The sequence below is a fragment of the Gambusia affinis genome, linkage group LG15 (genome assembly GCF_019740435.1).
Source record: "Gambusia affinis linkage group LG15, SWU_Gaff_1.0, whole genome shotgun sequence".
Lineage (NCBI taxonomy): Eukaryota > Metazoa > Chordata > Actinopteri > Cyprinodontiformes > Poeciliidae > Gambusia > Gambusia affinis.
In genome coordinates, this window is record NC_057882.1 from 24,113,423 (window position 1) to 24,140,771 (window position 27,349).

General features: G+C 37.0%; 2 protein-coding genes across 2 annotated transcripts; both read right to left on the reverse strand.

Annotated features, from left to right (window-relative positions):
* Positions 1-12,958: 12,958 nt before the first annotated feature.
* LOC122844720 (NEDD4 family-interacting protein 1-like) lies at positions 12,959-21,071 on the reverse strand. Its single transcript, XM_044140438.1, has 7 exons — positions 20,698-21,071; positions 18,442-18,529; positions 17,957-18,087; positions 15,364-15,451; positions 15,134-15,258; positions 14,781-14,847; positions 12,959-13,818 (listed from the first exon to the last, which is right to left on the reverse strand). Exons 1-7 carry the CDS (start codon positions 20,725-20,727, stop codon positions 13,715-13,717), a joined length of 633 nt encoding a protein of 210 aa, XP_043996373.1. The 5' UTR covers positions 20,728-21,071; the 3' UTR covers positions 12,959-13,714.
* Positions 21,072-21,699: 628 nt separating this feature from the next.
* Positions 21,700-24,657, reverse strand: endou2 (endonuclease, polyU-specific 2). The gene is made up of 6 exons (XM_044140437.1): positions 24,553-24,657; positions 24,237-24,342; positions 23,378-23,499; positions 22,559-22,671; positions 22,102-22,255; positions 21,700-21,993 (listed from the first exon to the last, which is right to left on the reverse strand). The coding sequence occupies exons 1-6, from the start codon at positions 24,655-24,657 to the stop codon at positions 21,739-21,741; spliced, it is 855 nt and encodes a 284-aa protein (XP_043996372.1). The 3' UTR covers positions 21,700-21,738.
* Between the last annotated feature and the right edge of the window lie 2,692 nt (positions 24,658-27,349).

Sequence of the window (27,349 nt, forward strand, 5' to 3'; positions counted from 1 at the left end):
GTCTATCTTTTTTGCTTTTTCTTCCTTCTCAATATCTGTTTTTCAGTCCATTTCCCTCTTTACTGCTCCCTTCCTTTTTTACCAGCCACCCTCATCTCCTCATCATCATCTATCCAGCACCTGTGGCCCTGCAGAGGGGAAGTTCCAGGGGAGAGGAAACCCCCAGGGCAACCAGGCACTTCACAGATGGTTAGCAAATTACGCCTTCATTACTTCTTCTTTCCTCCCCTTTGCTTCCTCTGGTCATTGCTTCAAAATGACTCTGTGTTCCTGTGACACTTCACATCTGTCAGCAACTGGCTCGTTGCTCATAAAAGCAGCAACCAGTCTGGATAAAGTAGAAAAACCTTATTTAAAGTGCTCTTATCTAACAATTTTAATTATCTTATTGGATCTAAGATATAACATAGGAAATTAACAAAGATTTTGCACATAATTGCAACAAGCAAACAGATTTAGAGACAATTATTTGGAGGAATGTTTTGGTGTTCTGAATTAATGCAAAATGACATGGAAGATAAGTAAATAAGAATGAACACATGATACCTTCAGGGTGAAATACAATCACTAAGAGACCGCAGAAACTTATCCAAGACACTGCATCTCTAAAACCATGTAATATCTATGTAATGTAATATTGTGAACTGCCTCTAAACATTTTGGAGCGTTTGATGCAATTTTCCCTCCAAGGACTTTATTAGTGATAAAAAGATATGCACTTATCAAATCCAGAAATACCTGTTAAAATGATCTAAACTTTAAACTACATCTGCATATAGTTTCCTTTGCTGGCTACAAGTGCTTATAAAAACATTTTTCATTCAAATTCTTTTCCTATGCAGTTTATTTATTATTTACAAAATAATCAAGTCAGATTTGTGCCTACAGGTAATTGCTGCCGTGTGAACAGATTATCCAACCGTAACAATAATTTGAGGCTCATCCAGAGTTACCGTGAAACTCTTGGCTGCTTCTCTGATTATTGTTCGTGTCGTCTGCCAGTTTAGGTGGACGGCCATGTTTTAGTAGGATTGTGTGCCAGGCTCGTTTCATTTGTGGAACACTGATTGAACAATGCTTTGTGAGATTTTTATGGCTTAAATACTGCTTCATCATCCAACAATATGATGTACATTTATGTCTGTAATTTACCACATATAAAGCTTATATATGTGTAAGCTGTCTACTAAAACTCCTGTTAGATCTTAACCAGTCACATACTGTCCATTTAGTGTTTAAAGTCATTAAGTGAGGAGAAATAAATTTGTTTTGCAAATCCAATTGGTTTTCTGACCTGCACCTGCAGCGACTGAATCAAAGTTCCAGATTAAGAGGCAAATTGAATGCAAAATAAATAAAGATATTTTTACATGTAGGGTTGAACTGCTGCTAACCTATTGCTAAAGAGTAAAACAAACTCCATATGCACACTAATAAAATATGTTATTAACAGACAAACATTTTTAAATGTCCATTTAAAGAAAAAAGCACATCTAATGTTTTCTAATAATCAGTGATTATCATTATTAAAAATTACAGCTTTCTGTGTTCAATAAAGGGACTTCATGATGTGGCTCCACACGGTCTGCAGTTTTAACGGCGGATGGCTGATGCACACATTCTGTATCTTGTTTCCATGCCTCCTCCAGTCCACCATGAAGGCTCAGGGCCCAGTGCACCCATTAGTCAGGCTGAGGAAGGCATGGAATAATAATGAGAAGCCCCTCTACCACCACTTCCACCATTCATGTGTTTCCAGGAGGTAATTCCATCATGCAAAATGTACCTTTAACTTCAATAGATGATTCTATGGAAGACCTTTTTCTTATACAGAAAAATAATTAGTTTTTACGTTTGCTGTTTGCTTGCTTTGTTTGATGTTGAAAACACAATTTATTCTTGGTGATGAGTTCCAAGTCCTTGACTTTGGAAGGCCTGCTTGCCATCACCCTAATCTTTAGCTGTCTCCACACTGATATAAGCAGACTCTTTGCACAATGGGAGCTTTGAGCATTGTAAGTTACAGTGCCCAATGCCAACCCCACCCACGACACCCAACATCACAGTTTTTCTTTAAATTCTTGACGTTCATAAAAATCTGCAATTAAGCCCCAAATCTGTTTTCCACATCTGCTTTTTTACATTCAGGGTGAGAACATGCTGGAAAGGTTTCAGAAAATCAGAGGATTACATCCTGCATCCATCCTGAGAACGACAAGCGTCAACAGTCACTCTGATAGGGATTTTAAAATCAGTAGTGAATGCATGTGCAGAGAGAATCTAGCAGGAACCTCAGGCTCCCAGATAAAATGGGGTCAACAAACACACACCAGTAGAGTCTGAAATTACAGCCATTTTTAATAAAATGGGTTGTTTAAATATGCAGAGTTTCTGAAGCTATTGAGTACTGCATCTGCTGTCCAGTGGCAGAATATGAGATTTCTATCATTTGAATTGCATGCTAGAAAATGCAGTCATGATATTATGACAGTTTGTTGTTGATCACTCAACTTTAATAATCACATTGACTTTTTCATTTTTGTTCATGGTTTTTCTGTTGAAGAAAAAGTTTAAAACAAAACTTAGGCCACTACAATGAGTTGGGAATGTACAATATGAGTTCAAACTACAAGTCCAACCAGTTTGGGTCGGGGGGATCAGGGAGCTGAAGGCTTCTTTCTACCTGCCAGATGTGACCTAAGCAAAAGCCTTAAATCTAAACCTTATTAAAAATAAATGCTGGACAGGAAGGAAGATGGTGTTAAAGGAAAGAGTCGACCAGACGTCCTCCAATGCTGCTGCAGTAAAGTGACAATGAGAGAGGAGAGAGTATGACTCATACACAAACCCCTCCCTCCATTTCTCCCTCAGCCCCCCTTCTCTATAACTCCCTCCCCCCGGCCAGGCCGTGGTTACGTCGATCCTGACTCATTCATTCACAGCCAAGTCTCAAGACTGCTTTTATTATATCGATGAAATTGTTCTACTGAAGAGACCATTTCAGCTCTCATTATAGTTCAGTGACATACTTTATCATGCTGTCTAGCCTGAGTCCCATTCATAAAAAGTCCTCTGAGCAGAGTTCATTCATGCAGCTTCATTTTAGAACAGGGAAAGAAAAACTGGGAACTGGGGGAAAAAATAAAGAAAAACCTTTTCTACATGAGCATGTTGAACAGTCAGACATTTTGGATAAATCCATGTCAGTAATTCACATTTCTTATTTTTAGCATATAGATCCTCTGCTGCTGCAGCTGCTTCATCTCTGTCTGGTCATTTCCGCCCCGCCTTCCCTACATTCTACTTCCTCTATCGTCCTCTTCCTCCTCGCTGAGTGAAGAAGCATCTACCTACATGTGGTTAGCTCATCTCCTTTTCTTCCTCTCCTTCTCTCCTCTCTCTGGTTAGCTCATCTCCAGGCAGTCAGCTTTGCAGGCAGCTAATTATAGGCCTCGCTGTGGAGCGCAGGGTCGGATGTGACAGCATGCTGTTCTGTATGTATGTGTGTGTGTGTGTGTGTGTGCACTGTATGTAAGTCTGCTTATCTGTGTTAAGTGGAGACATATCTGTCAGTGTTTGTCTCCATTATGGTTACTTCATTGCTCATTTAGTTCACATTTTGTTCAAGCAATGAAGACTCTGTTTCTCGTTTTTTAGACAAGCTCAGGTTGAGGTTTGATGAGATTTGGGCTTCATCACAAAGGGCTGTCACATGTATGAAGATGTAAACGTGTGTGTGGTGGGGGGGCGTGTGCGCGTGTGTGTGGGCGTGTGTGGGATATCCAATCCCAGCCCCTCCCACTCTGTGCTGCAACTCTGACTCATACAAGGTGGAGACGGCCAGGAACATACACACACATCAACACATATATGTGTGTCCATGATCATACTAATGCATACATATACGGCAGAGTTAATAACATGAGATAATGTGTACTTATAACCCTTTAATACATAGATATGATTAGGCTTTGTGTCTAGTTTAGTAAAACAATGAACATTCATTTAAATTACAGCTGGCTTAATTTGAAAAAATGCAAAATGACAATTTTTGTTATTTAAAGCTGAGAAAAATTAAGAAAGGCAATAATAAGAAACATGCTTGTAATTCAATACATAGAAGGAAAATATTCGGCTTGCCAGGCCAGCTGAAAAACATCATTATTCAGAATGATTCTAAAATTTTAATGAGTTCCATCATCATTCTAAATGTATTTTTCAGGTTGGCATCAAATAAAAAAAGGTTGCATTGTCAGAGTATATATTATAAGAAAAATGACTATTTGTATTCTGACAAAGTAGGTCATTTCCCAAACCTTACCAAATAGCAACAGTTTTATTATATTTTCCGCAGATGAGTGCAATTTTTTTCTAACTTTTCGAATCACAAGACTAATTTTTAACATCATCCACCAGTCAGAGCTGTTCAGCATTTACTAATTGAGCAAAGCCACAGGCCTCCTTAGTATCACTGCAGTTTCTCCACAAGGTCCATGGTCTAGTTTGGTTCAGCTGTTCTTATTTTGGTTCTTTTCCACTGTCATCTTATTGTTAGATACTCTGTCAAATACAATAGAGGTCATATTTAAAAGCAGCATTTACAACAAGCGTTTACTCACTGCTACTGAGTTTAATTTAGTTAGCTGTAATAATGCATAGCGTTTCATGAGAACGTGGACAATCAGTTTTGCTGTAAAAGTAATTGGGATGTTTTAGAGCAGAGACTTACTTACCCAACATCAGTGACTGACCCCACAAATGCAAATAATGATATTAAAATATTTCAGACTAAACATGGGATTTTACTCAGGTTCACAGACAAGCAAATACTTCCAAAAATGTAGTGTAATCACTTCATCTCCCTTGCTTTGGGAAAACATCATATTTTATCTTAAGAGCAATAAAATGACTCATCACCAAAAACCTGCAAATCGTAAATGCTGCGTGCCAGCTGAAAGAATCTGACCTTATTTCCTTCTTTGCAAACTGCAGGTCATTATCAAAGAATGAAAATGTGTCAGTGGACTTCCCAGTTAATTGAATCGCATCCATTCATAAGATATGCATGAGTATGTGCACCTACACAGATGACTGCTTTGGTCTGCACGCCATGGCAACAGCTTTCTGTGTAAAGGATGGGATCAGCAGTCAGTGTGTATCTGTTGAGATGCTATGGGAACTCTCTCTCCTCCTCCTTCTCTTTTTTCTTTATCGCTCATTCTTTCCCCCTCTCCTCTGCCTCACAGCTTCCTGTGTAATCCCTCCTCCCCCCGCTGCAATAAAAGGAGAGAGAGGCCCGTTCATTCATGCATTCAGGCAGTCAGCTGAGCGGAGGAAAGACAGAGGGAGGAGGGAGGAGAAGCAGAATGAGATGGAGGAAGAGAAGGCTTCCTCCCTGTGCTGAATAGGTCACCTGTACTACATCACTGATGGGGGATGGAGTACTGGAAAAAGAAAAAAAAAGTGGAAGGTAGGACAAAAAAAGACCACCATCCCCCTCTTCTCCACATCCTCTTCATCTGTGTCTCCTCCTCCCTCTGCCCTCCCTCTGCCCGTCCTGCCGGTATGAGTCACACACAGACCAGTTCCCTTGATGCACTGCGGAAACGTAATGTGACGTACAGCCTCCACCTCTCCCCGCTTCACCACATGCATCCCTCTCGTCTCTCCCATTCATTTGTTCGTCTATTCCCTCCCATTCATCCATCCTCCCGTCACAACACAGCAAGCCCTCCATTCACAAAAAGAAATAAAAAAATCACACAGAGCCCCGCGAGCCGGAGAGAGGCGGCAGGTGGATTCACAGCACTGGAACAAACACAAACCGTCACACAGAATAGAAAAATGAGTGCAGATCAAAAGCATCACAAGGTGGGCTTATTTTAAGAAACCTAAATGCATAAATCTATCCAGAACACATATGGGTGTAATGCTGTGCAAGATTCAGCATTCCCATGGTTACGGCGTGCTGTCAAACATGAAGACTTGCCGGGAGCACTAATTTGTTACAGTAATTACTCTTCTGACAGAAGGGGTGTTTGAGGTGTTTAAAAAGTAACAATTACAATCAAAACCTGTGTATCACAGGAAAAACAGGAAACATGAGCTCTCTCTACCTTTAAACAGCCTAATCGGTGCAGAAGAAGAACCTTGTACTTTGGCAAGGAGAGATATATATTATAACACAAAAGCCAGCAAATCTCTGTATGTCTAACCGCAATAATCTGCTGCCTTTTCTGTATTTATTTCTGTTTTTAAGCAGAATCTAGAGCTGATTAACAGACTGAAGGTGAAGAAAAAAGGTGACTTAACACTGTTTTTTTTTTTTTTTTTACTCTGACGTCACTCCATCTCTACCCATAACTGGGTCTGATACAGCATCATGGTATTAACCCATTGCATTCTCACACAATGAATTTGCTTAGGATGAAAAGTCACAGGATACCTGCAGAGAATATGTCGTCAGCAGTCCATGGAGGTGAGCGGTAAATTAAGAAACACGGGTCATGTTCTACCTTATATAAAAATAGTGCTAAACAGCAAGTAATCATAGAGGTAGATGGGATAGAATTACATACACTGAATAGGCAATAAATGTAAAAATGTGTGCAAAAGCAATAAATGTAGATATGATACATTTTGACCAAACTGTTGTGGTAGGTGGGGGTTTAATGAAAGAGCAGGATATCATGCAAAAAAGCAAAAAAATTCTGATCAAAAAAATAATAAACAGGAAGTAATGTATTGGTCAGCTCAAGGTAGTTTCATTGATAAAATATTGGTTTTCTTGCTTATTTAAAACATTTAATTTGTTTGACTCGACATGATCTTGGAAAGCTATTCATACCAGATGAACTTTTTCACAATTTGTCAGGTTACAACCAACAAATTTAGTGTTTTCTAGGGAGAATTTATGTGATGACTGAATACGAATTAAGAAGATTTTTTCCCTTTCTTCATTTCAAAATACCTCAAACTCTATCAAGTTTTTGGAGAGCATCTGTGAAAACCATTTTATTGCTGTCATGCACTGTCCAGATGAAACATGACCCTTCACCCCTGTCTTGTCTTTTGCACCCTCTAACAGGTGCTTCAGGATTACTTTCTAATAATTTTCATCTATTCTCTCATCAACTGTCTTGCTCCCTAGATCTGTAGAAGAAAATAATCCCCACATTCCGGTGCTGCCACTTCCATATTTCACACTGGGAACAGGGTGTTCTTGGTAGATCATATGTTAGTTTTTCTCAATATAGCATTTTGCATGCATAAATCTCTGGAGCCTTTATATATGGGCTCTATTTACTATTTAGGTAACTTCTGAACAAATATAAGATTATAATCATGAGCATAATAAATAGGAAGACATATTTTACACATTTTTTTTTCCTGTAAACGTGTGAATATCTGGTATCAATTTTCTTTCCCTTCACTATTTTGTGCTAATTTTGTTGGTCATTCACAAAAATATCCCAATTTAACACATTACAGTGGAAAAAGTGGAAAAAGTTCAAGCTACATGTGGTATTTGCTTGTAACCCAGAAAGAACTACAATTTGTTGAAAACAAAAAAGAGTTAAAAATGGTGGTTTTGGATAAGACAAAGTCTGTAATGCATGTGCGTTGTAACGGATGGCAGTCGCCCCCAACCCTCAGAGATAAAAACGCTCCGGTGACGAGCGAAGCCTTCAGGTTTACACTGCTGCTTAGTCTGAGGAGAGGAGCAGAAAAAAATCTCAACGTACAGTGTGATTCACCACAACAAAGTGTTAGGGGAGGGGGATGATGATGTCATTGGTGGGGGGCTCAGAGGGAATGGGGGAGTCATCGCTGATTCAGAGAGGAAAAAGGAGGAGATGGAGGTGGCGGAGGAAGAGAGGTGGAGTACCTGCTGAGTGTGACCCATGGTAACAAGGTGATGCTGGCCTGTGGATGACTCACCACAGTTTTACCAGCCTCACACGTATGCACACACCGTACTCTGGGATGCTCACGCCATTCTCCACTGTGCACACAAAAGCATCACGTGTGTACAAAGACATGATGTGCAGCTCATTAAAACCACGTATGACACGTAGACACACTTGCATGTGAAGTGGTGGGAAAGAGGGAGAGAAGGGTCAGGATGACTCACACTTCAGTGATAACACTCCTCCCCTCTGCCCCAATCAAACACCGAACACGGAGAAGGATATATCATTTGGATGCAACCCACATCCTCCCCACATCCTGGGAACCTCCCATCTGAAACTCAGGCTGACAGCATGAGGCTCCAGCTGACGGCTGTTTGTCTCAAGGTGATGGGAGCTCTCTGGCAGGAAGTGGAGTCTTAAATAAATCTGAGCATATAGTGTGAAACATTTTCTCAAACAGGAAGTCATAAAGGTGGGGGATTTGTTCATTAGTGATAGGAATCCATTGTAATTCTAAAGATCACTGTTCTGAATGAATTATCATGATTATCTTTGACCATAAATGTGCTAAAACAGAATTTTCCATAACTCTTTTCTCTTTATTTTGACCTATGGAGCACCTATCAGCTCTACAACTTAGCTCTGTTTATTACTGCAAACATCACCAAGTCTCCATGATGTTGTTTAGTCCTCTCCAGTGTTAAATGTCATTTATTCTAACTTTTATTTTTATTTTTTATCTAATGAAAGAATGCAATTTTTTTAAAAAGGGGAAAAAAAGCTGACACATGTACATGTTTATCAGACAGTTGCATCACCGTTTCTTACAACAACTCTTGGTATGTGTTTGAGAAAGCAGTCGAAACAGTTTGAAAGCAAAAATGTTTTTGCCAATCTTGCTCAACACTTGATTTCAGCTGATCAACAGTGCAGTGAACATAATGTTCTGGGTGGGTGATGTTATGATGGCCTGCAGGAAGTGAAGCAGCAAATAGCTGTTTAGGTTAAGCAATGCTGTTTGTTTAAATGTAAACATAAATTATTGACTATCTATTCATTATTTGTTCTTTTTGAATTGGTGCTTACACGGCATTTGAAGTGCTGGCCCCTTTGCCTCTTTAAAGTCCTCATCCTAGCACTATGCATTTCTTTTTGACAATTGTTCAACATTGAGTAGACTGGTTTTAATAAAAGATATCACAAAAATATCACACAAATAGAGAAATAGCAAAACACTTGCCTCTGACGACAAAGAAGAGGCAGCATAACCAGGGAAAATACAACCTACCGGTACAAGCAGCTGCATAAAGCCTTCTGAAAAGGAGGAGAATTAAATAATACAGTCGTCAGGATATACGAAGGAGTGCAACTGTACATCTATGAGCCCCAACAATGGAAACAAAAACTGCTTGCTGACAGCTGATCCAAACAGAGTGATTTTGAGCAATGATGGGACTGACAGAACGCTCCTAAATGCTGCATTTCATGTCTACAAATCAGATAGGAACAGGCTGAGAGTGATTATTGTCCTTAGTCATTTATAAGCAGAGTAATAAAACTGAATGAAGTGGCTTTAAACATGCTAATGGATAACACAGCTACTAGCCAGGACAGATTAGAGCACAGAACATATTGCCATGTTTGCAAAACACCAAACAAGTCAGTGAAGTGGTAATTTTTGAAATCTAAACCAAAGACTTTGGCTAGAGAGAGATAAGTAAGAATTGTTTGGAAAGTGTTGCTAACGCTGTTGCCACACTGTCACTTAAATAAAAACTTAGCAAGACACATGCAAGTCCTTAAAAACCTTGTGTTACGACTGGGATCGTTTAACTTGATTATACAAATGAGTGTGCAGGTGCCTGCTTCTGATTGGTGCCTGGAGGACAACGGAGACGTCCAATTGGTGGTCTCCAGGAGGTGACGGATGTAAAAGCTGGTGACGCGGATCCATCCTCGGCTCATCCCAACCGACCACACTGTTTGACAACGTGTAAAGTTCTGGAGTTTGTAGGAGTGAGCTGCCGTTTCTGTTTTCTTAGTTTTCTCATGTTTTTCTTAGTTAGGGAGGTAAGTTTTTGTCATTTGGTTTATCTACTTTTAATCAAATAAGTTGGTTAATATTCAGATACTTTCCTTTTGTTTGTTGTTTTCGGCATTAGCTCACTCTGAAGTCATATGCTCCACTTGTTGTAACATCTCAATTGAAAAATACATCTTTTTAAAATAAATATAATTATAAAATGTTCAGCTTCGTGTGTCTTGGCTGCTTGGGATCTGAAGAGGATGGATCCTTTATGTTATGATCTGGCCACCCCTAGATGGATCGTAACAATTGTTTTATGTCTACATTAAAATAAATTACCAAGCTTACCAGCTTTTTACATTTAGTGGCATTTTAATATTAAACACAAAACCTCATATTAAATCAGAAAGGCTTAAGTTGTTTCAAATTCCCAGTCTTCCTACTGTCTCGGGTGCCAGACTTTTATCATGAACAAAATCTGCATTTTGCACACACACACACACACAAGATCTTTTAAACTAAAGCCAGAAAAGTATAACACTCCCACACTCTGTAAATCATAAAGACTCTTCTTATCTTCTGATAGCTAAAACATGCAGGCATCGCAAGCACTTGGCGAGCACACATCATTCTCATCAATTACTCCGAGAAATAATTTCCGTCTGGAAATCGATGGCAGCTGACAAGACACAGACAGGTCTTGGCACAACGTAGTTATTTTATGAATGACATCTGGACAACAAAATCACCTGCACTGAGTGACCCTGCTGGAAACGATGAAGAACGACGGTCCACAGTGGATGCAAGGCAAGCAGAGTGGGAATTTTGTTTTTTGTTTTTTTGTGTGCACTGCAGAGGTCGGCCTGCAGCTCTGTCAACAGTTAGACCCTCTGCACCTGGCAAAGTGAAGCTTGTTTATTCGAGGTCATCTGGTGACGTGGTGATTCATTGGACTGGTGTTGAAGGTCTTTCTGGTGACCTTTGTCTTTTTCCTCTACCCTGCAGGCTATTTGGCCTGTGATAAACTAATGAAAAAGTTAAACCTGCTTCAGCCAGACTTGACTTTGCTGCTGAAAAGAACATTTTAAAAGGAAATGCAGGAAAGTTAAATATTACATAAGACCATCAAAAAGAGTTTTTTTTAATCTGGAAATGTCAGCGTTTTAAGAGGTATGCTTAAACTGTACAATACGGCTGGACAATGTGGATGAAAAACGTATCATTATAAAAGCATTTCATTTAAGTCAAAATAGATAATTAGGTTTTGTTTTAAATATGTGAAAACTGTCAAACTGGTTGCATGACCTTTCCTGTTTTATTCACAGTTTTCACTCCGCTCTGTTATTTATTTTTAAACACTTATGAGGCACAGAGGTAAAATCTTAAAGTGTTGCTGCGCAACTTACCCAACAGGCCGTTGCTAGGTAATCAAAGAGCAAGTGAGTTAGTTGATACCACCAACCTTCCTTCACTCAGAGTTGAGCAGCTAAAGTCTTTCCTCTGCCTACATCTCCCAGAAGGCAGTGGGGTTCTGGATCCGAGTTTAGAAACTATTGTATATGCTGAGTATTGAATATTCTTCAAGGCAAAGGCTGTAAGAATTTCTGTACATGTAATTTCTTATGGGGTGTTTTTTTATTGATATATCAACAAAAATCTTTTCATTATGGGTGTTATATACAGTTTAGAGAAGATTTTATTTCATTATTTGATACAGCTGTAACATAAAATGTGAACTAAGTGAAGCAATGTTAATGCTACTGAACACATTGAGAATTTGAATTTTTAGTTTTCAGACGCAATAGTCAAAATGAACAAAAAAATCTCTTTAAAATATATTACTGTGTCTAAAATCTATAAAATGTGTTTCGCATTTTCAACTGAATTACATAAATGGACTTTGACATCTTTCTAATTTTTTAAGATGCACATGCAAGGCTTTTAACCACATAGTGAAGCAAATGGGGAGGCACATTAATTTTTGTAATGCGCCTCCCCATTTGTTCTCTATAACAGAATCAGCTATTTATACACATTTTAGGGCTCATTCTTGTTTCATATTTTACACGTCAGCTTACATCTGGGGGGAAATCAGAGATGATGTGGTATGAGAAAGTGACACGAAAAGCTTCCATTTATACCAAACGATTGTTTCAGCTGGTGCAACATTTCTTCCAGGTGGGGTGACCTCTGCTTCCTGTTCCATCTGCACAGAAAAACCCAGCTGACACGTGTAATTAGCAGCCACTGGTAGTAAATCATTTCCACTCTAGCAACCACATGTCTCCTGTGTTAAATTTAGCACAAGTACATCTCACAAGAGACAGTTGGATTTAAACCTTTTCTTAAAAGTCTGATTAAGTATTACATATTTTTATGAAGAAATAAAATAGAAAGTCTTCTTCCTAAAGTTCCTAGTCCTTTATCCTTTAATTATACATAAAATACAAAAATTCCCTATCATTTTATAGTAGATATTTCTGCAGTGTGAAGACATGAGTGAAGATGAATGAAATAGCATCAGATAGGATTAAGGATGATGAAAAGATGTAAGAAAGAAGGAAGACATGAAGGATAAAGGCTGGACACAGGGAAGGAACATACTGTAGGGAACACAGGGCATGAGGGAGGAAAAAATGACAGGTATGAAAAGAATAACATATGCAAAATACAATACAGAAATGAAAAAAAAAATAAAACAACTTTTTTCATAGAAAACAGGCAAACATTTTGCACACACTGAAACTGAAAATATGAATCCTGTAAAGTCATCCATGATGATTCTGATAAAAACCCAAAAGGGCCTTTGTACTATTTTTAAAAATTGTCTAGCAGTAATAGACCCAACTCTGTTAAGATCTGAACTTTTGAATTCAACTTTACAAATTAAAAAAACCTGTAAGAAAAAAAAAGAATCAAGAAAAAAAGGAGCTAGTTATTTCTGACTTCAATATCTAGCAGATATTGCCTTCAGGCAATTATATTGATCACTTTCTTTTCATAAACTTACTCAGAAAAATTTCATTGGTTGGAGTAATTTATTAGTTTGAAATGTAACATTGCACATCTAAATCCAGAGAACAGTTATAATCGTATCCAAAAAGCTTTCTCTGTGATCAACATTTCAGCAGGTAATAAAAAAAGAAAACAAATACACCAACAATTTGTGAATGCATGAAAAATAAATCTTTATGGTAAAATGTGACAGCTGGCCCTCTTTGGTCCTCTTAGCAACTGAACCAAAAAAATAAAAAGTCTTTAACATATTCCCTTTACATCTACTGCATTGTTTATTATTTAATTAGCAACAAACAGCACTGATTGGAGAATTTAAAAGCATATTAAGTTTAACCTTTAGTAAATCTTCTCATGATGCATAAATCAACCCATAACCTGCAAATCACCCAGAGACCTGGCTTGTTGATCAGTCTCTTCTGCACTAATTTGAGGCAAAATAACACATACAATAGTGCCCCCTGGTGGCAAAAGAGATAACTTCTGCAACAAAACTGAGAAAGGCATTCATTTGGAAATTTCATAATTATAGAGAGCACTTCACAGCTTACCATCAAAAGCTGAAGCACAATAGAGAGTTCTCTGTATTTACCGTTTAACGCCAAAAAGAAAAGGGGACAGGGGTGACTAACGTCAATCTGTTCAATTTGTTTCAATGAGAGAAAATACAAAATTACCCTTTCTCACTGGAAAATGTCTGACGGTTTGTGTCATGGCAGAAACAAACATGAAATATAAGAAATACTGGTTCTTTGTGGGCTTAGTAGATGAATAGGACTCGGGTGCGGGGCAGAGTGGAGAAAGTGTCGGCCATCTTGCGGATTCTGGCATAGTTGATGAATCCGCGGAAGAAGAGCAAGAAGCCTGAAGAGAACATAAAGAAGGGGAACCATGAAACTAAAGAACCGTCTTTCTTAAAATAATGATCAAAATCCATGACTGAAAAATGGAAACACTTTCTAAATGTTGGTAGAATTACTATCCAGTTCCTGGCTTCACCAGTAAAGCAGTATACAATTTTTAATTCAGCTTTACCTCATCTTGCTCATCTCTTTGAAATACCCACACATTGTTTAGCAAAATTCAAAGGACTCAAAGTCATCTTTAAAAAAAGATTATGATCCAATCAAACTACCAAATCCAGAGTCACCTGTTGCTCTTTAGAATCGTTGCTTTTTTGGCCAAAAATGATAGTTAAGAAATGGTTTCAAGTACAAAAAGGTAAAATTTCTAGCATTTTTCCAATATTTTTGTGTTTTTTCATGCTATATCCACATCACATTTGCACAAGACTGTAACAATACAAGGAATAATCAGTCTTTTTGTTTTTTTGTTTCATTTTGTCATGAGCTGCAAACTACATATTCTTTTTCGTATTTTAATACGTTTATATAAATTGGTTTTATTGTCTTGTAAAAGTTTGGCACCTTTGTTCTAAAATAAGACATTTATATTTCTTTAATTGAACAATAAAAACAAATACTTTACATAGTATATCAAATATAAAACTTGATAAGATTTCATTTATTCATCAAAGACACAGCTTTTAGCAAACTGTCCACAAAGTGCTGTATGCAGTCGATGAGTCATAGAAGTGAAACAAAACTTAATACTACAGAAAGGTCAAGATTATTAATACAAAAACTACGTTTTTAAATAACCTTGAGATTTTCAAAGTGCATGAACAACACTTTTCCCAGGATTCAGTGCCATTTACACAACCTGTGATTTCACAACACTTCTGTGATAAACCTCATAAGGGCCAAAATGCGTCACAATCAGGAGTAGATGAATGATTCATCTAAGTGCAGAGGCTTGCTACTTACCCAATACCAGAAACACCCACCACAGCCAGTACTGTCCATCAAAGTAACCCGGGAAGTATGTGGAGAACTAAAAACCCAAGACACAGTCACAAATAACCAGTTAGAACAAATATGGCCTGCGATGGTTTCACTCAAATTAGTTCCGACCTTTAAAAGGCGAACAAAGAAAGGAGTACGGTCTTCAAGAGGTCTTTAAGGAAATAGTTCAGCGCAAACAAGCTAACCACTACAGAGAAAGTATTTTAAATACCACTATGGTATTTGAGGTTTTTTTGATTTCTTAGTGTGTAAATAAAGCCACAGTTTATTGCGTTGTGTGTGTGCAGCGAGATGTTAGGTTTTGTTTTCCGTACCCTGACGATGAGAATCCATTTGATGAGGGAGAGTCCGAAGCCAGAGATGGCCCCGTAGCGTCCGGCCGCCGAAGTGGTCAGACAGAAAGACAAGAAGAAGCCGATCCAGTTGAACAGGAAGGCCACTGAAAAGGGACGGATGGGAGATCAAAATGGAAAGATTTAAGCTTGTAGTCACAAATAATCAAAATATTTTTAGATTATTCTGAGCAAAGCAATGAGTAACTAACTGAAGAACGTGAGCATAAAGATGCCATCATTTCCTATTCTCAGTTGATCAGCATCATCAAAATCATCTCTGGTGACGAAGTCTTCATCCTGCAACACAATAAATCACAAAAAACTTTAAAAGCTGAAAATACGTCCAAGCAAAGCTGGACCTCTGCAGAGCTTCCCTACAGAGCCTGGAAAAGTGTTCACATCTCCTCAACTATTCGACATTTTGTCATACATAAAGATGATTTTTGTGAGTATAAATTACATTTTATGACACAGACTGTCAAAGGAGTTGATAAATGTCAAGTGAAAGGAGATTTTTGAAAAAAATAAAATAAAATTAACTTTTGGATCTTTAAGCCAAATGCTGAGGAGGAAAATCAACAGTACAAATTACTAAAGCAGAGGTCTGAAACCTTTAGAGCTTAAGAGTCATTTTGCTCAGTACAGCCAAATAAGACTTGTCTAGAGCTGCAAATGTCACAAGACTTTATAGATATATATGAAAAAAAAAAAAAACACGTTTTAGGCAAATTTCTAGTTTAGAACATGTCTTCTCATTTTTCAAGAACCAGCATTCAGTAGCAAACTAAAGATAAACAGAAGAGGAGGAAACTTTTTATAAACATAGATTCCAACTGAATTCTGCACTGAAAAGATAGTAGACCTAAAAGCATATTTCTGGTACTTTTGTGAAAATTCAATGCAAATATTACAAGAAAAAATTGAAAAATGATCAAAAACTTAGATTTGTTACTGTATCTGTTTTTAAAAACATGAACAGGTTCTTTTTCATTTTTAGCCAAAGTTATGATACGTGGCACTAATTATGAGGTAAACCTGGCAGAAAACCTGTTGGAGATCAGTGACCAAATGTCAAAATGTTTAGAAGGTATGAATACTTTTAAAAGTTTCTGTACTTTGAGTAAGTCGTTTAAGTTCAGCCGTGACGCTGAATTTGAGACATCTTCTACCTGCATATTGTGAAAACATGGAACAATCTAAGAAACTATTGGGAGGCAAATGGAGACATCACAACACACTAATCCTAAATCACCATGGTCACTATGACTACCACCTTTAACTCCACAGATTCTGTGGGTCTTCTATGAAAATAGAAATAACTAACATTTTACAAAACACACAGGGAGGAGGTGTACTGAAAACATAACACGATGTTGGGACATTTCTGTTTTCACAACACAAACTAGGACTAAATAAGCTTCCTTTCATCACACACTACTCCAGATTACCTCCAGTGAACTGTGAATAATATCGTCAAAAGTCTCCAGGCGTTCTCTGTGATGAGGTTGCTGCTGAGCGAAAAGCAATGTGTGGCAGAGAAACACAATGACAATAACCAATCAAAAAAAAATTACAAGTTAAAACAGGCTGTTTATACAAAATGAAATCTCTCTGGATCAAACCATCATGTTGGTTTTTGAGAATGCCTCATTAGTGTACCAAAAAATCCCCAAACTCTACTGGGAATTTAACTGGAATTGTGCTTTTTAGTCAGATGTGACTAAAGACTAAGTGAAAGGTACCAAGATGTTTTAGATAAAAACACTAAAAAACAAACTGGTCCTCTATTGGGATCTTCAGCAAGATGACGGTCCAAAACATCTGACCAAATTAATACAGAAACGGTTTAACAAGCACAAAACCTACATTTAACAATGAGCGTGTATCTATTCCCAAATGAGCAAAAGACCATCAGAACTTTGAAAGCTCTCAAAATATTGTGTAAAGAGGAATAGTACAACATTCTCCTCTGAATACTCCAACCTTTTGAAATTTTCCAAATAAAACCTAAGTGATGTTGTAGAATTTTTCAAAATACACAGGGCAGAGGTAACAATTAGATCCTGGAGGCCGAGTCCTTTCTGGTTCAATTTTTTTCCTGCAAAATAATATAATATACTCAATTTAAAATGTTGAAGAGGCTTCTTTAATAAAAAAAAAAAAAAGATTATTTTAAGGTTATTTTTACTCATCTTTAAACAGGGTGACAACCATCAGTCTGGTCAGGTTTTCAGGTCAGGTCCAGTTTCAGTTGAGTTAGTTGGTTCTTTTACATGTTTTGAGGTCGAACATTTTGAAGACCGTTTCAAAATTTATGTTGGCATTATGCTCCTGTGCCATTAGACAAATAAAGCCAGACACTTTTTTGAGCTGAAAATACATAGTTATGATTCTATTTTAGTTACTTAGTTATATTTTACAAATGATGCTTCTTATCCCATTATCACTTTACAAATAATACTGCTTTATAGACTTTTACTTGTGGAGAAATAATGCTTACATATTAGTTCTAAGCACTAAAGCATGCATTAGTTAACCTCCTTTTTCCAAATGCATCACTGTATTTCCTTTCATCTGAGTGTAGAGCAGTTTTAAGTCTTATGAAACTGTTTTGTTCAAACCACAGATGTAACCAGATATAAAAGGAACATAAAAATATCTCAATCTAGATCGCTGCACACTTCCTGCCTTGCAAGCAACTCCGGAAGTCTCGGAAAAAATGTTCTGTCTGAGTGAATGTTAGAGTGAGACAATGTTGACAGGTAACAGGATGACAGAGAAAAGGAAAAGTGAGGCACTCACTCTTCCAGTCAGCTGGGGAGCAGAGGTCTCCGCTTTAGTTCTTTCTGCTTCGTCATAGGAAGGGAGCGTCGTTGCTACATTGTAGGATGGAGGCTTAGGGAGAACCCCGTCTACCTTGTAGTCAAAGTAGGCTGTAGATAAAATAGCATGGTTTCATACACTGAAGAGCAGCACATTTAAAGGCAACTTTTCACATGTAACATGCATAGTAACCACTGAGGAGCTTGTAGATACTTCTATATTTCACCATAATTACACTAAAAGTGTACATATTTATGTCCTTATCCTATGATAAAAGGTTTTTTTTGTTTTAGGTAATATGATGCAGAGGTTATCACTCATGTTTCTCCTGAAAGTTGATCTAGTGGAAGCTTGTTTCCTTAACTTGCTCCTATGCAGACCATAGTTAATATAATTCCCCAGAATGCTTCTGATATAAATACACCTCAGCATTAGAGAATCCACCCAAAATGAGTGAGTTTTACCAGGACTGTCCGCTGCGATGCTGCTGTATGGAGGAGGAGCATCAGCTGCAACCTGGGGGCTCTCCTCACTGTCCTCCTCATTGGGCAGCTGGAGGACAAAGAAGCAAAATATAAGTTTGCACACTGGATGATCCTTTCTCTTTAAAAGAGAATTTTAAACAAATTACAAGGATGTCAAATCAGGTAGTAAATTATCATTGTCACATAAAGTCAAGTTGTGAAGTGGTACTTAAAATTAGGTGTCAACAATAAGCTTTCAAAAAAGAAGAAAGTCTCAGAAAAATAAGCATGAACGGATGCCTCATCATTTCTCTTTTTCTTGTTATTTTCTTCATTAAAAGCAGAAAACAAACATTACAATTATAACAAAACCACTTAATCAGCTTCTGTCTTGTCATTTAGAGAAGCTTATTTTTCTCAAGTCAGCAAAAACAGCAGCATAAAACCAAGCAGATATGATCACCCAACATTACTTATAGGCTTTTTTATAGAGCAACAGAGACAGAAAAAAAATACTATCAGATTTTATCAATGCTGAGGATGAGCAATGAAAAATGAACCCAGTTACAGCAGCAGGAAGGTGGAGCCACACAGAAAGTTCAGGTTTGTTTTAGTGAAACCACTCTTAATGTTTCACCATAAATAACCACCATAGCAAGTCTCTCCATGAAGGCTGTATAGACATGAACTCATGCTGGAAGTTTAAACCCATAATAATGATGAGGACAAATAAATGAAATACATCACTATTGAGAATCAGTTCCACTGCATCACCTGTTTATCTACATCAGAATGCTTTTATTGTTGTTGTACCAAAGCACAACAAAATTCATTCCAGTACAGCCCATCCACAGAAGACAATGAACAGACAAAAACAAGGAAGACGGGGTGCCTGAGGCTGAAACCGTTGTAGGCGCTGCCCTTTATTTTTAGAGAAAGACGAAATGATAACATCAGGAAGGACGAGGCGGAAAAAGTCATATAAGAAAAACCTCTGCACATATATCAACATTCAGAGACAGGACATATAGCAACAATATACGTGCTAGTGAAGGTAGATAGTGGGTAGGGAGGGAGCTTTCGCCGAGAGCTGGAGAAGAAAATTTACATAATATACATGACTCACATATAAATAGAAAGGTAAAATATATACTTTAAAATATAGTTTTCTCTGGTTGTATGAAGCACCGAAGTACACCAAATTAACATGCACAGTTTTCTTAGAAATGATTACCACACCTTGTCCTCGATGACTAAAAAAAACAATCTGTAGGTTTAACAATATTTACAATCACAAAAAAAAAAAATTTTTGCAGGCTAAGTGACCAACGAATCACCTAAATATCAATTATATCTAAAAGTGTAATTTAAAGAGTAAAACTGCATATTTTTAGGATAACGTCTGCAATTTGTTTATGTATGTATTTAAAAAAGTAAGAAACATAAAAATAAACATTAAATTGCAAATAATTTGTAATAATCAATATGCTTTATGTTTTAGCAGCAATTTATTATTTTAAAGTTTTTCTGTCTAAAATCATAAGATTCCTGATTATGGCTTATATTTTAGTATTCTGTTGTTGCTTAAATAGCTTATCATAAAACCAGGCAATGTTTACTCAAGTTTATCATTCCTAGAGGATTTTTCAACTGAATGAATGATTCATAAACAAAACTACCTCTCAATAGGAATGTTCCAGTCCACATTGGACCAATCCAAGTGTTACAGCTTTAAAGCTCAACCCTTATAAAATATGCTTTTTTTATATAAGTGGACGTTTTACAGATGATAAATTACGTTTAATTAATTACCAACAGTCTATGTAGAAAAATCTAGTCCAGGTTTTACTTGTTTAAAAACAAAACTTTGAAAATCCCATGATGTAAGTTGATGTGGAAGCCAAATTTGAATTAAATCGTATTGTTCTTTCTAATGTAAAGACTTCAGGTCATGTGAATGTGTTTAGATCTCTTTAAGATAGAGGAACAGGTCTTTACTTTTTTGCCGAATCTGATGTTTGAGTGGGCGTCTAAGCTTGTGTGCTTACATTCGCTTCGTTTTAACAGGTTTATATAATCTAAAAGAATATACTTCACAACAAAATCTAATAAGATCTTTCACTCTGATTGATATTCATCTTCCTAACAGAAAACACGGCCGTATTAAAGACAACTACATAAGACAAACACCCCTACTTGGGTGGCTAACAGTGAGCAGCTAACGCCTATTTGAGACGAAGCCGTGTTTTCACCTACCTGCTGATACCTGGCGCTCGACTCCGCCATTCCGCTCCAAACGGTAGTTAGTCCACCAGATAATACACCACCAATACGCCTAATCGAAACAAAATTATATAACTGTGTAAACTAAAACATACGACAGTCAAAATGGAAAACTGCTTCTCTTCTATTAAGGGAAACTGATAAAGGTAAAACACAGCAGATCACGCATTACTTCCGGTTGATCTCGGCGACTAATGAGTAGTGCTGCCTAAAATACATTTATTTGTACATTTTCTACATATTTTTAGCTTAATTTAATCCTTATTCTCTTCTTAACATACATTTCGTTCCATTTTCGACTTCCAATAAATGTATATGTGTTTCAACTTTGAAAAGTAATCACGTCAGCTTCCGTTTCTTCCCTAACTTAACAAACCGTCGTCAAATCATTGACGTCATTCGCCAAAACAAACTCTCTACCGCCCTCTTTTGATGTAAAATGGAGGAAATAGTTTCAGCAGGTTCAATTTTGAAACTTTTTATAAGATTATACTGGCACTGACCAAAGAAAGTAGAAAAAAAACAATAATAATAATTTTAAAAATAGGCAAAGGAAATTTATTTGTATACCAAATTTTAGCAACAAAAAAATTTTACTTGTCAATTTAGGCGGATTTGTAAACTTATTTAACCATTACATATTTTACAGAAAGTCCCTTGAGATTTATTGTATCTGATTAAAGAGATAATATTTTAAATACAATAAAGATATTTGCCTCACATTGCTGTTTTTATTGGCTTATTTTCATTTAACTTGTCAATCATAAAATCCAAAAATACACTAATATTTATGGTTATAGCTTAAAAATATATAAAAAGAGAAGTTGAAAGGATATGAATGCTTTTGCAGGCCTGTAAACATAGGGACTGAAAGAAAAAAATCCAAATGTGGATGGCTCCTGAAATGTTTTATTGTATCTTTATGTAAAAGAAAAAGACAGCAACAGTACCTGTGACATTTTGTAAGCTCATGTGTTGGAGTGGTTATATTTCAGACTGCTTTCCAGTCAAGTCTTAATGAGGATTCCTGTACCTAAGGAGCACGGGGAAGGTCGTGCCTATGTGCTTTTGGTTGTAATGGTGACAGACAATCTCTACATCATAGAAACTGAACTGCACTTTGACGCGCTCATTTGGTGAGGTGAGGAAGCTGAGAGTGTAGAGGGCAAACTCAAACTCAGGACTGACGCCGATGAAGATGCTGCCCTTGGGCTTTATGCCATTCTTCCAGCTGAACTGCAATGCCAGGATGTGTTTGTTCTCATCAGGCTATATTGAAGATTAAAAAAGGAGAACAGGTGGGATTAAGCAAGTTATGTGTACAAATCTAACTAGATAGGAGTCAAATTATCACCATTACGTAAGGGGATGTTATACCTGAGGAGAATTTGCTGTGACACTGTAGCCTTTGTAATCAATGTGACCCAGCTTTTCTTGTATGTACAGCTGAATCCAGTTGTGAAAACCAATGACAGTCCGCCCTCCTCTTGTCTCCCCAACAAACACATGTTCAAATCCTGAAGAGTCTGGCCTGTGGGCAGAAACAAGAACATAAGATCAGTAACATGTTTGCCTTCATGTTATTATAATGATTACTTTTTTCTGTTAAACAGCAAAGAAAAATACTAAGCATCATATGGAATCACCTAAATTATTTTTAAGCTGTAGCTAAAACACATGTGGAACCACTGCTTATGAACATGATGGGCAATATTTGTATTTTATGGTGGCATCAACGTTTCTGAGGTGTATTCTCCAAGGGAGGTGGTAGCCATCATGCTGTTAGATTTCTTGTATGGAGATATATTTAGATGCTGTGGCAGTCACCACCCACCTGCTGGATCCTCTTCTTGCATAGAGTTCAAACCAGATTCTGTAGAGCTGCTCCTTGAATTCTGTGTCATCTTGAGGAGAGAGTTGCTTCTCCACCAGGTGTTTATGAGCTATCTAAAAGCATTATACACAAGTTTATTTTCAGTGTTCTGCCATATTTCATTCACGTTGAACCATACTAATTGATGAAAATTACATTACTTGATCTAAAGAACTTATCATGCAAAAACATGATAAAAAAATTGCTTTGTCAGTTTACATTTAAAGCTGCAGTACGTAACTTCTATAAAAAGAAAAAAAAATCTTGCTCCTCTGCCTTCTCCCAGTGCTCCCAGTAACAACTGCAGTTACATGCCATTCAGTCAAAAACAACCAATCAGAGCCAGGAGGAGGGTCTTAGAGCTGTCAATCACTCTCATTCTCATCCACTTCCACTTTCTCTCAGCTAAACTGAAAGCTGGTCCATCACCAAATAGCCAGCCACGATTGTTAAGGCTTGTAAGCATGGTCACCAATAACGGTGGATAAAGGTTTTCCTGGAATGGTATGTTGTTTCTCCACCATTAGCACATTGAGCAGCATTGATTGACAGTGCTAAGACCCTCCTCCTGTCTCTGATTGGTTGTATTTGGTCAAGAGTGGTGCATTTTATCAGATAGCAACAGTAGCTCAGAGAGGAAGTGGAGAAGATCAAACTTTTTACAGATTATCTGTCTCATACTATATTGTCATGACATAATCATAATTTTAATAAATATGTAAAAAGCCTATTTTTTGTAAAAGTTACATAATGCAGCTGTAATAGGTCCATTTCCAGTACCTTCATAGTGCGAGTCTGAATGATGGCATCCAGGAACCTGTGGTTCTCTGCCACTTCCTCAGGAGTTACAATCTCTGGCTCACCGGTGTCACTTTCATAGTTATCCAAAAGGGAGATAAAGGCTGCAGAATCAAATAAAGATTTCTCATTATTTTTAGGTTCACATGTGCTACAGGAAATTAAGTAATGTTTAAAGCTGTCCACTCCCAGAAACACGAACATTACACAGAACAAGTCAGCCAAACAGAAATCCTCTGAGCAATCCTTTGAGTGCTGAATAGTTTCAGAAAATAAAATAAGCAAGAAAAATAAATTGGTATTTTTCTGGTTCTATTTCATTCTGGAAATACTTCTCTCTTCTTAAATAAAAATGTTATCAGATATGAAAGAAGATAAGCATTTTTTTGCAGACCTATGCATGCTGTGTGATTATGTATAGTGTAGTTTTCCTTTAAGAGGAGGCGATTGTTGCAAACCCGCCGCCAGGAATGCATGACATGATTGCAGCAATTGAGATGTTTGTTAATTGGACTGTTGCATTAGTGGTGGAAATGTTTCAATTAAAGTTATTTTTTACAACCTCAAAAGTTTATGTATTTTACCAGGATTTTTTTGTGAAAGACCAGCAGATTACAACATATTTAGGAAGATGAATTATGAATAGTTTTTATGACTATCTGGCAAGTTAAGAGTATTTAACCTACTTTATTCTGATACCCATAGATAAAACCCAGAGAAACTTTCCAAACACACCTAATTAAAAAGGATCCCCTCGTATGTAATTACAAGGCATATGTGAAAGAGCTGCCATACATTTTGATAACAGAAAGCTAGTAGCAGTAAAAACTTGAGCACTGACCTAAAAATGTCTCCTTTTTGAAAATATTCTCATCAACATATGTAAACAAAGGAAGTCCTGCCCTGTCGTTGCTCTCATTGTCACCCATGCTGTCTCCAGCTTTGCCCTGCAGCAGAGAGAAATCATCAAATGATCACACTTTATGTTTCACTTCAAAAATCCATGAAGATCCTTAACTACTGCTTTTAACCAATGTTCATTATTAATGTACATTTTAAACTGAGAATATTTCAGTTTAGAAAATACAATGTGAGAATGGTACAAGTGCATATATAACAGATTTATCTTAATCTGGATGTCCATGAGTGTGGTGCACCTGCAGAGAAATCCTGTAGTCTTTTCCAGGTTTGAGTCGGTTGACGTCATTATCCCAAATCTCCTGAACTATAGCCGACAGCTCTCTGTCACTCTCAATCATCATACGGCCACTCTTTGTTCTCCTTGTCCCACTGTTCAGTCTCAGTCCCCTTCTGATTGCAGTGGTACAGCGTTTAATGTCTCAGCCAAACTCCAGAGGTACGCAAAATCTAAATATTCTAAATTAGTAAAATAAAAAATGCATTAGTCGCACACAGATAATGTATAATCAGAACAAGATATTTACACACACTAAATACAAAAGCAAAAACTTTTTTATCTCACTGTCAGATATTAAATCTGACTTCCCTTTTTTTTGCTTTAGGTCAGTTAAAATGACCAAAATCATTTATACTTGCTAAAGACCAGAACAATAGGAAATATATTTTTTGAGAATTTTCAATTACTTTCTCTTTAAATGCTTACGTATTCTAAAATTCCCTACATGATTTTATGTAAGCATTTTTCTGCAAACCTATAGATGCTCTGTGATGCATTGGTTTGCATCACAGAGGAAACCTTTCCCTTTCTTTGAGTGCCTCAAATCCTAATTTGAGGCAGAATTGTATTGACTTATTTGCTGCAGAAGGGATGGGTACACTTTACTAGATAAATGCCATCATGAGGAAGGACCATTATAAAGAAATATTTACCCCACCACCCATTCACAAGCTTTATATTAGGAAGTTAAAGTTTGAGCATCAATCTCCCGAGTGAACAATGATCCAAACCAGCTTTGCTGTAAAGCCGAGTAGGAAAAGCAAAAACAATGTTTTGGAGAGACCATCAGAAAGCCTTAATTTTAACTCTGAAATTATGAATTCAAAATTCAAACAATCTATTGTAAAAAGCTTGTGGAAGGATATACAAAAGGTTTGAGCCAATAAGTCATAGATTTGAAAAGATAAGTCATTATTTTTGGTAATCCTAATTACAATGCTAAAACAAAAAAAGAAATTGTCTTAATTTAATGTTTTACAAGCAGAAAGAAAAGGTTATGTCTCCATTTTACATTTTTCCTATGTAAACTAGTTTGTCACAATTAATACTTCGGTCTTGATGGATGGAAATCTAATAAAATGAGAAAATCTATTAGGAACAAAATATATTCAAAAGGAATTTCATGTATTTTACAGGTAAAGAACAAACAAATCGTGGCTGAACGTCGAGCTCTAAGAATTCAGCATAAGATGGCAGCGCTGTAAGCATCAAAACTCACTGACCTGCTTCTTTCAGTCCTGATCTGCTTCTCTGATCCAACAAGGAACAACTGGTGACTGCTGTGTGGAAGTTTCTGTGTAGGCCTGTTGCTCCCAGTTCTGATTCTTTGAGTTTCTGACTGCAGGAGTCTTTCATGGTAAAGGCCCAGCCAGTCAATCAGTCATTCATTGACTATGTAAAAGGACAGGAGGGGGGACGAGTCAGGGGATGGGGCAGGACAGGAGAGAGGGGCCGTTAAAAAAACATTTTCTACAGTCAGCAACTCTGGCCAAAGAGATTACACAATGATGTCTCTTTTCAGGTTCAGCTAAAACGGAGGCTCTTTGTTCTTTTGACGTTTCATTGTTTCTCTCTCTGCCACAGCATCACCTCTGGATTGCAGGGTAAATACGGGTCATGTTTCAGGTAACAAGGTGCTGCTGGGAATTTGGGGCTTATCTAATCATCCAAACAGGGACAAAATGCCAACTATGTTACCAGAAAATGCAAACGCAAAGGCAAAAATTCCTTATTCTGCTTTGCTACTGTCTCTGATAGTCATGTTCTGCTATCAATCAGTCAATCATGTTTAGTTGTATAGCACATTTCATCATCAAGGTGGTTCAAGGTGCTTTACATAATAAAAACAAAATGTTACAAAGTTATAAAGAAAACACAGTACAGTAAACAATTGAACAAACATTACATTTTGATAAGGATCATGACCAAAATCATACACATTAAACATGTTGGTCAATGTTTCATTAATTATGGTTCAAAAACAATTCAAAACAGGTGGGTTTTTAGTTTTGATTTATGGAACTGTGTTTCATTTGTTTCGCAGTTTTCTGGAAGTTTGTTTGTTTGCTCCAATAATTCCATAGATTTCAAACAGTCAAAAAATATATTTTATTATAAAATTTGGTAAAACAGTGGAATACAAAGCAAATAATACCCCCACATTAATGAACTATATTTTGTTCTTATGGAGAATGATATGCAAATATGTTTCATGCCATGTGGAATCAAGAAATCAGCTATTTTCTTTAAAACTGAATCTGCAGCAAAAGATTATTGAACATATGGAGTTTAGAAAGAGATGCTGGTTTTAAATTCAGCAAGTTGTTTCAGTTTAATAGTCAGCTTCTTGTAATACATTTGTTTTCCTTACTACTTTGATTTAAATGAATGAAAAAGCTGTGCCAAATTACTTTAACTTGAAATCATAATGCAATCTATCTTTTTTGGACATCTATCAATCAATTCAGAATATGTGTATTTTAAGATGAATGCAATATCTTAAGAAGCTGAGGTAAATTAGAAACAAAAGAAATCTAATGAAAATGTACAATATCAGCCTTCGGAGCTGAAGTGTTATGTAGTTAAAGTGGTGACACCTGATATGTTGGGCTTAGAAAGTAAATGGTAGAAGATTTCCAACTCTGTAATTTCTGTATATATGTGGAGGTGAACTCAAAGATTGTTAGAATGCTTTCAGAGCATTCACACAATAAGAAGAGTAACTGTGTTATGCAGAAAAGAAAAAGGTCACAAAC

Excerpts from the sequence above, each read along its gene's own strand:
- LOC122844720 (XM_044140438.1), bottom strand. The coding sequence starts at position 20,727 with ATGGCGGAGTCGAGCGCCAGGTATCAGCAG. Across the intron at positions 18,088-18,441 it reads CATCGCAGCGGACAGTCCTG|CCTACTTTGACTACAAGGTA; the intron begins GTAAAACTCACT and ends TTTTATCTACAG. Across the intron at positions 15,259-15,363 it reads CTTTATGCTCACGTTCTTCA|TGGCCTTCCTGTTCAACTGG; the intron begins GTTAGTTACTCA and ends GTCCCTTTTCAG.
- endou2 (XM_044140437.1), bottom strand. The coding sequence starts at position 24,657 with ATGATGATTGAGAGTGACAGAGAGCTGTCGGCTATAGTTCAGGAGATT. Across the intron at positions 23,500-24,236 it reads CAAAAAGGAGACATTTTTAG|CCTTTATCTCCCTTTTGGAT; the intron begins GTCAGTGCTCAA and ends TTGATTCTGCAG. Across the intron at positions 22,672-23,377 it reads TTCAGACTCGCACTATGAAG|ATAGCTCATAAACACCTGGT; the intron begins GTACTGGAAATG and ends TAATGCTTTTAG.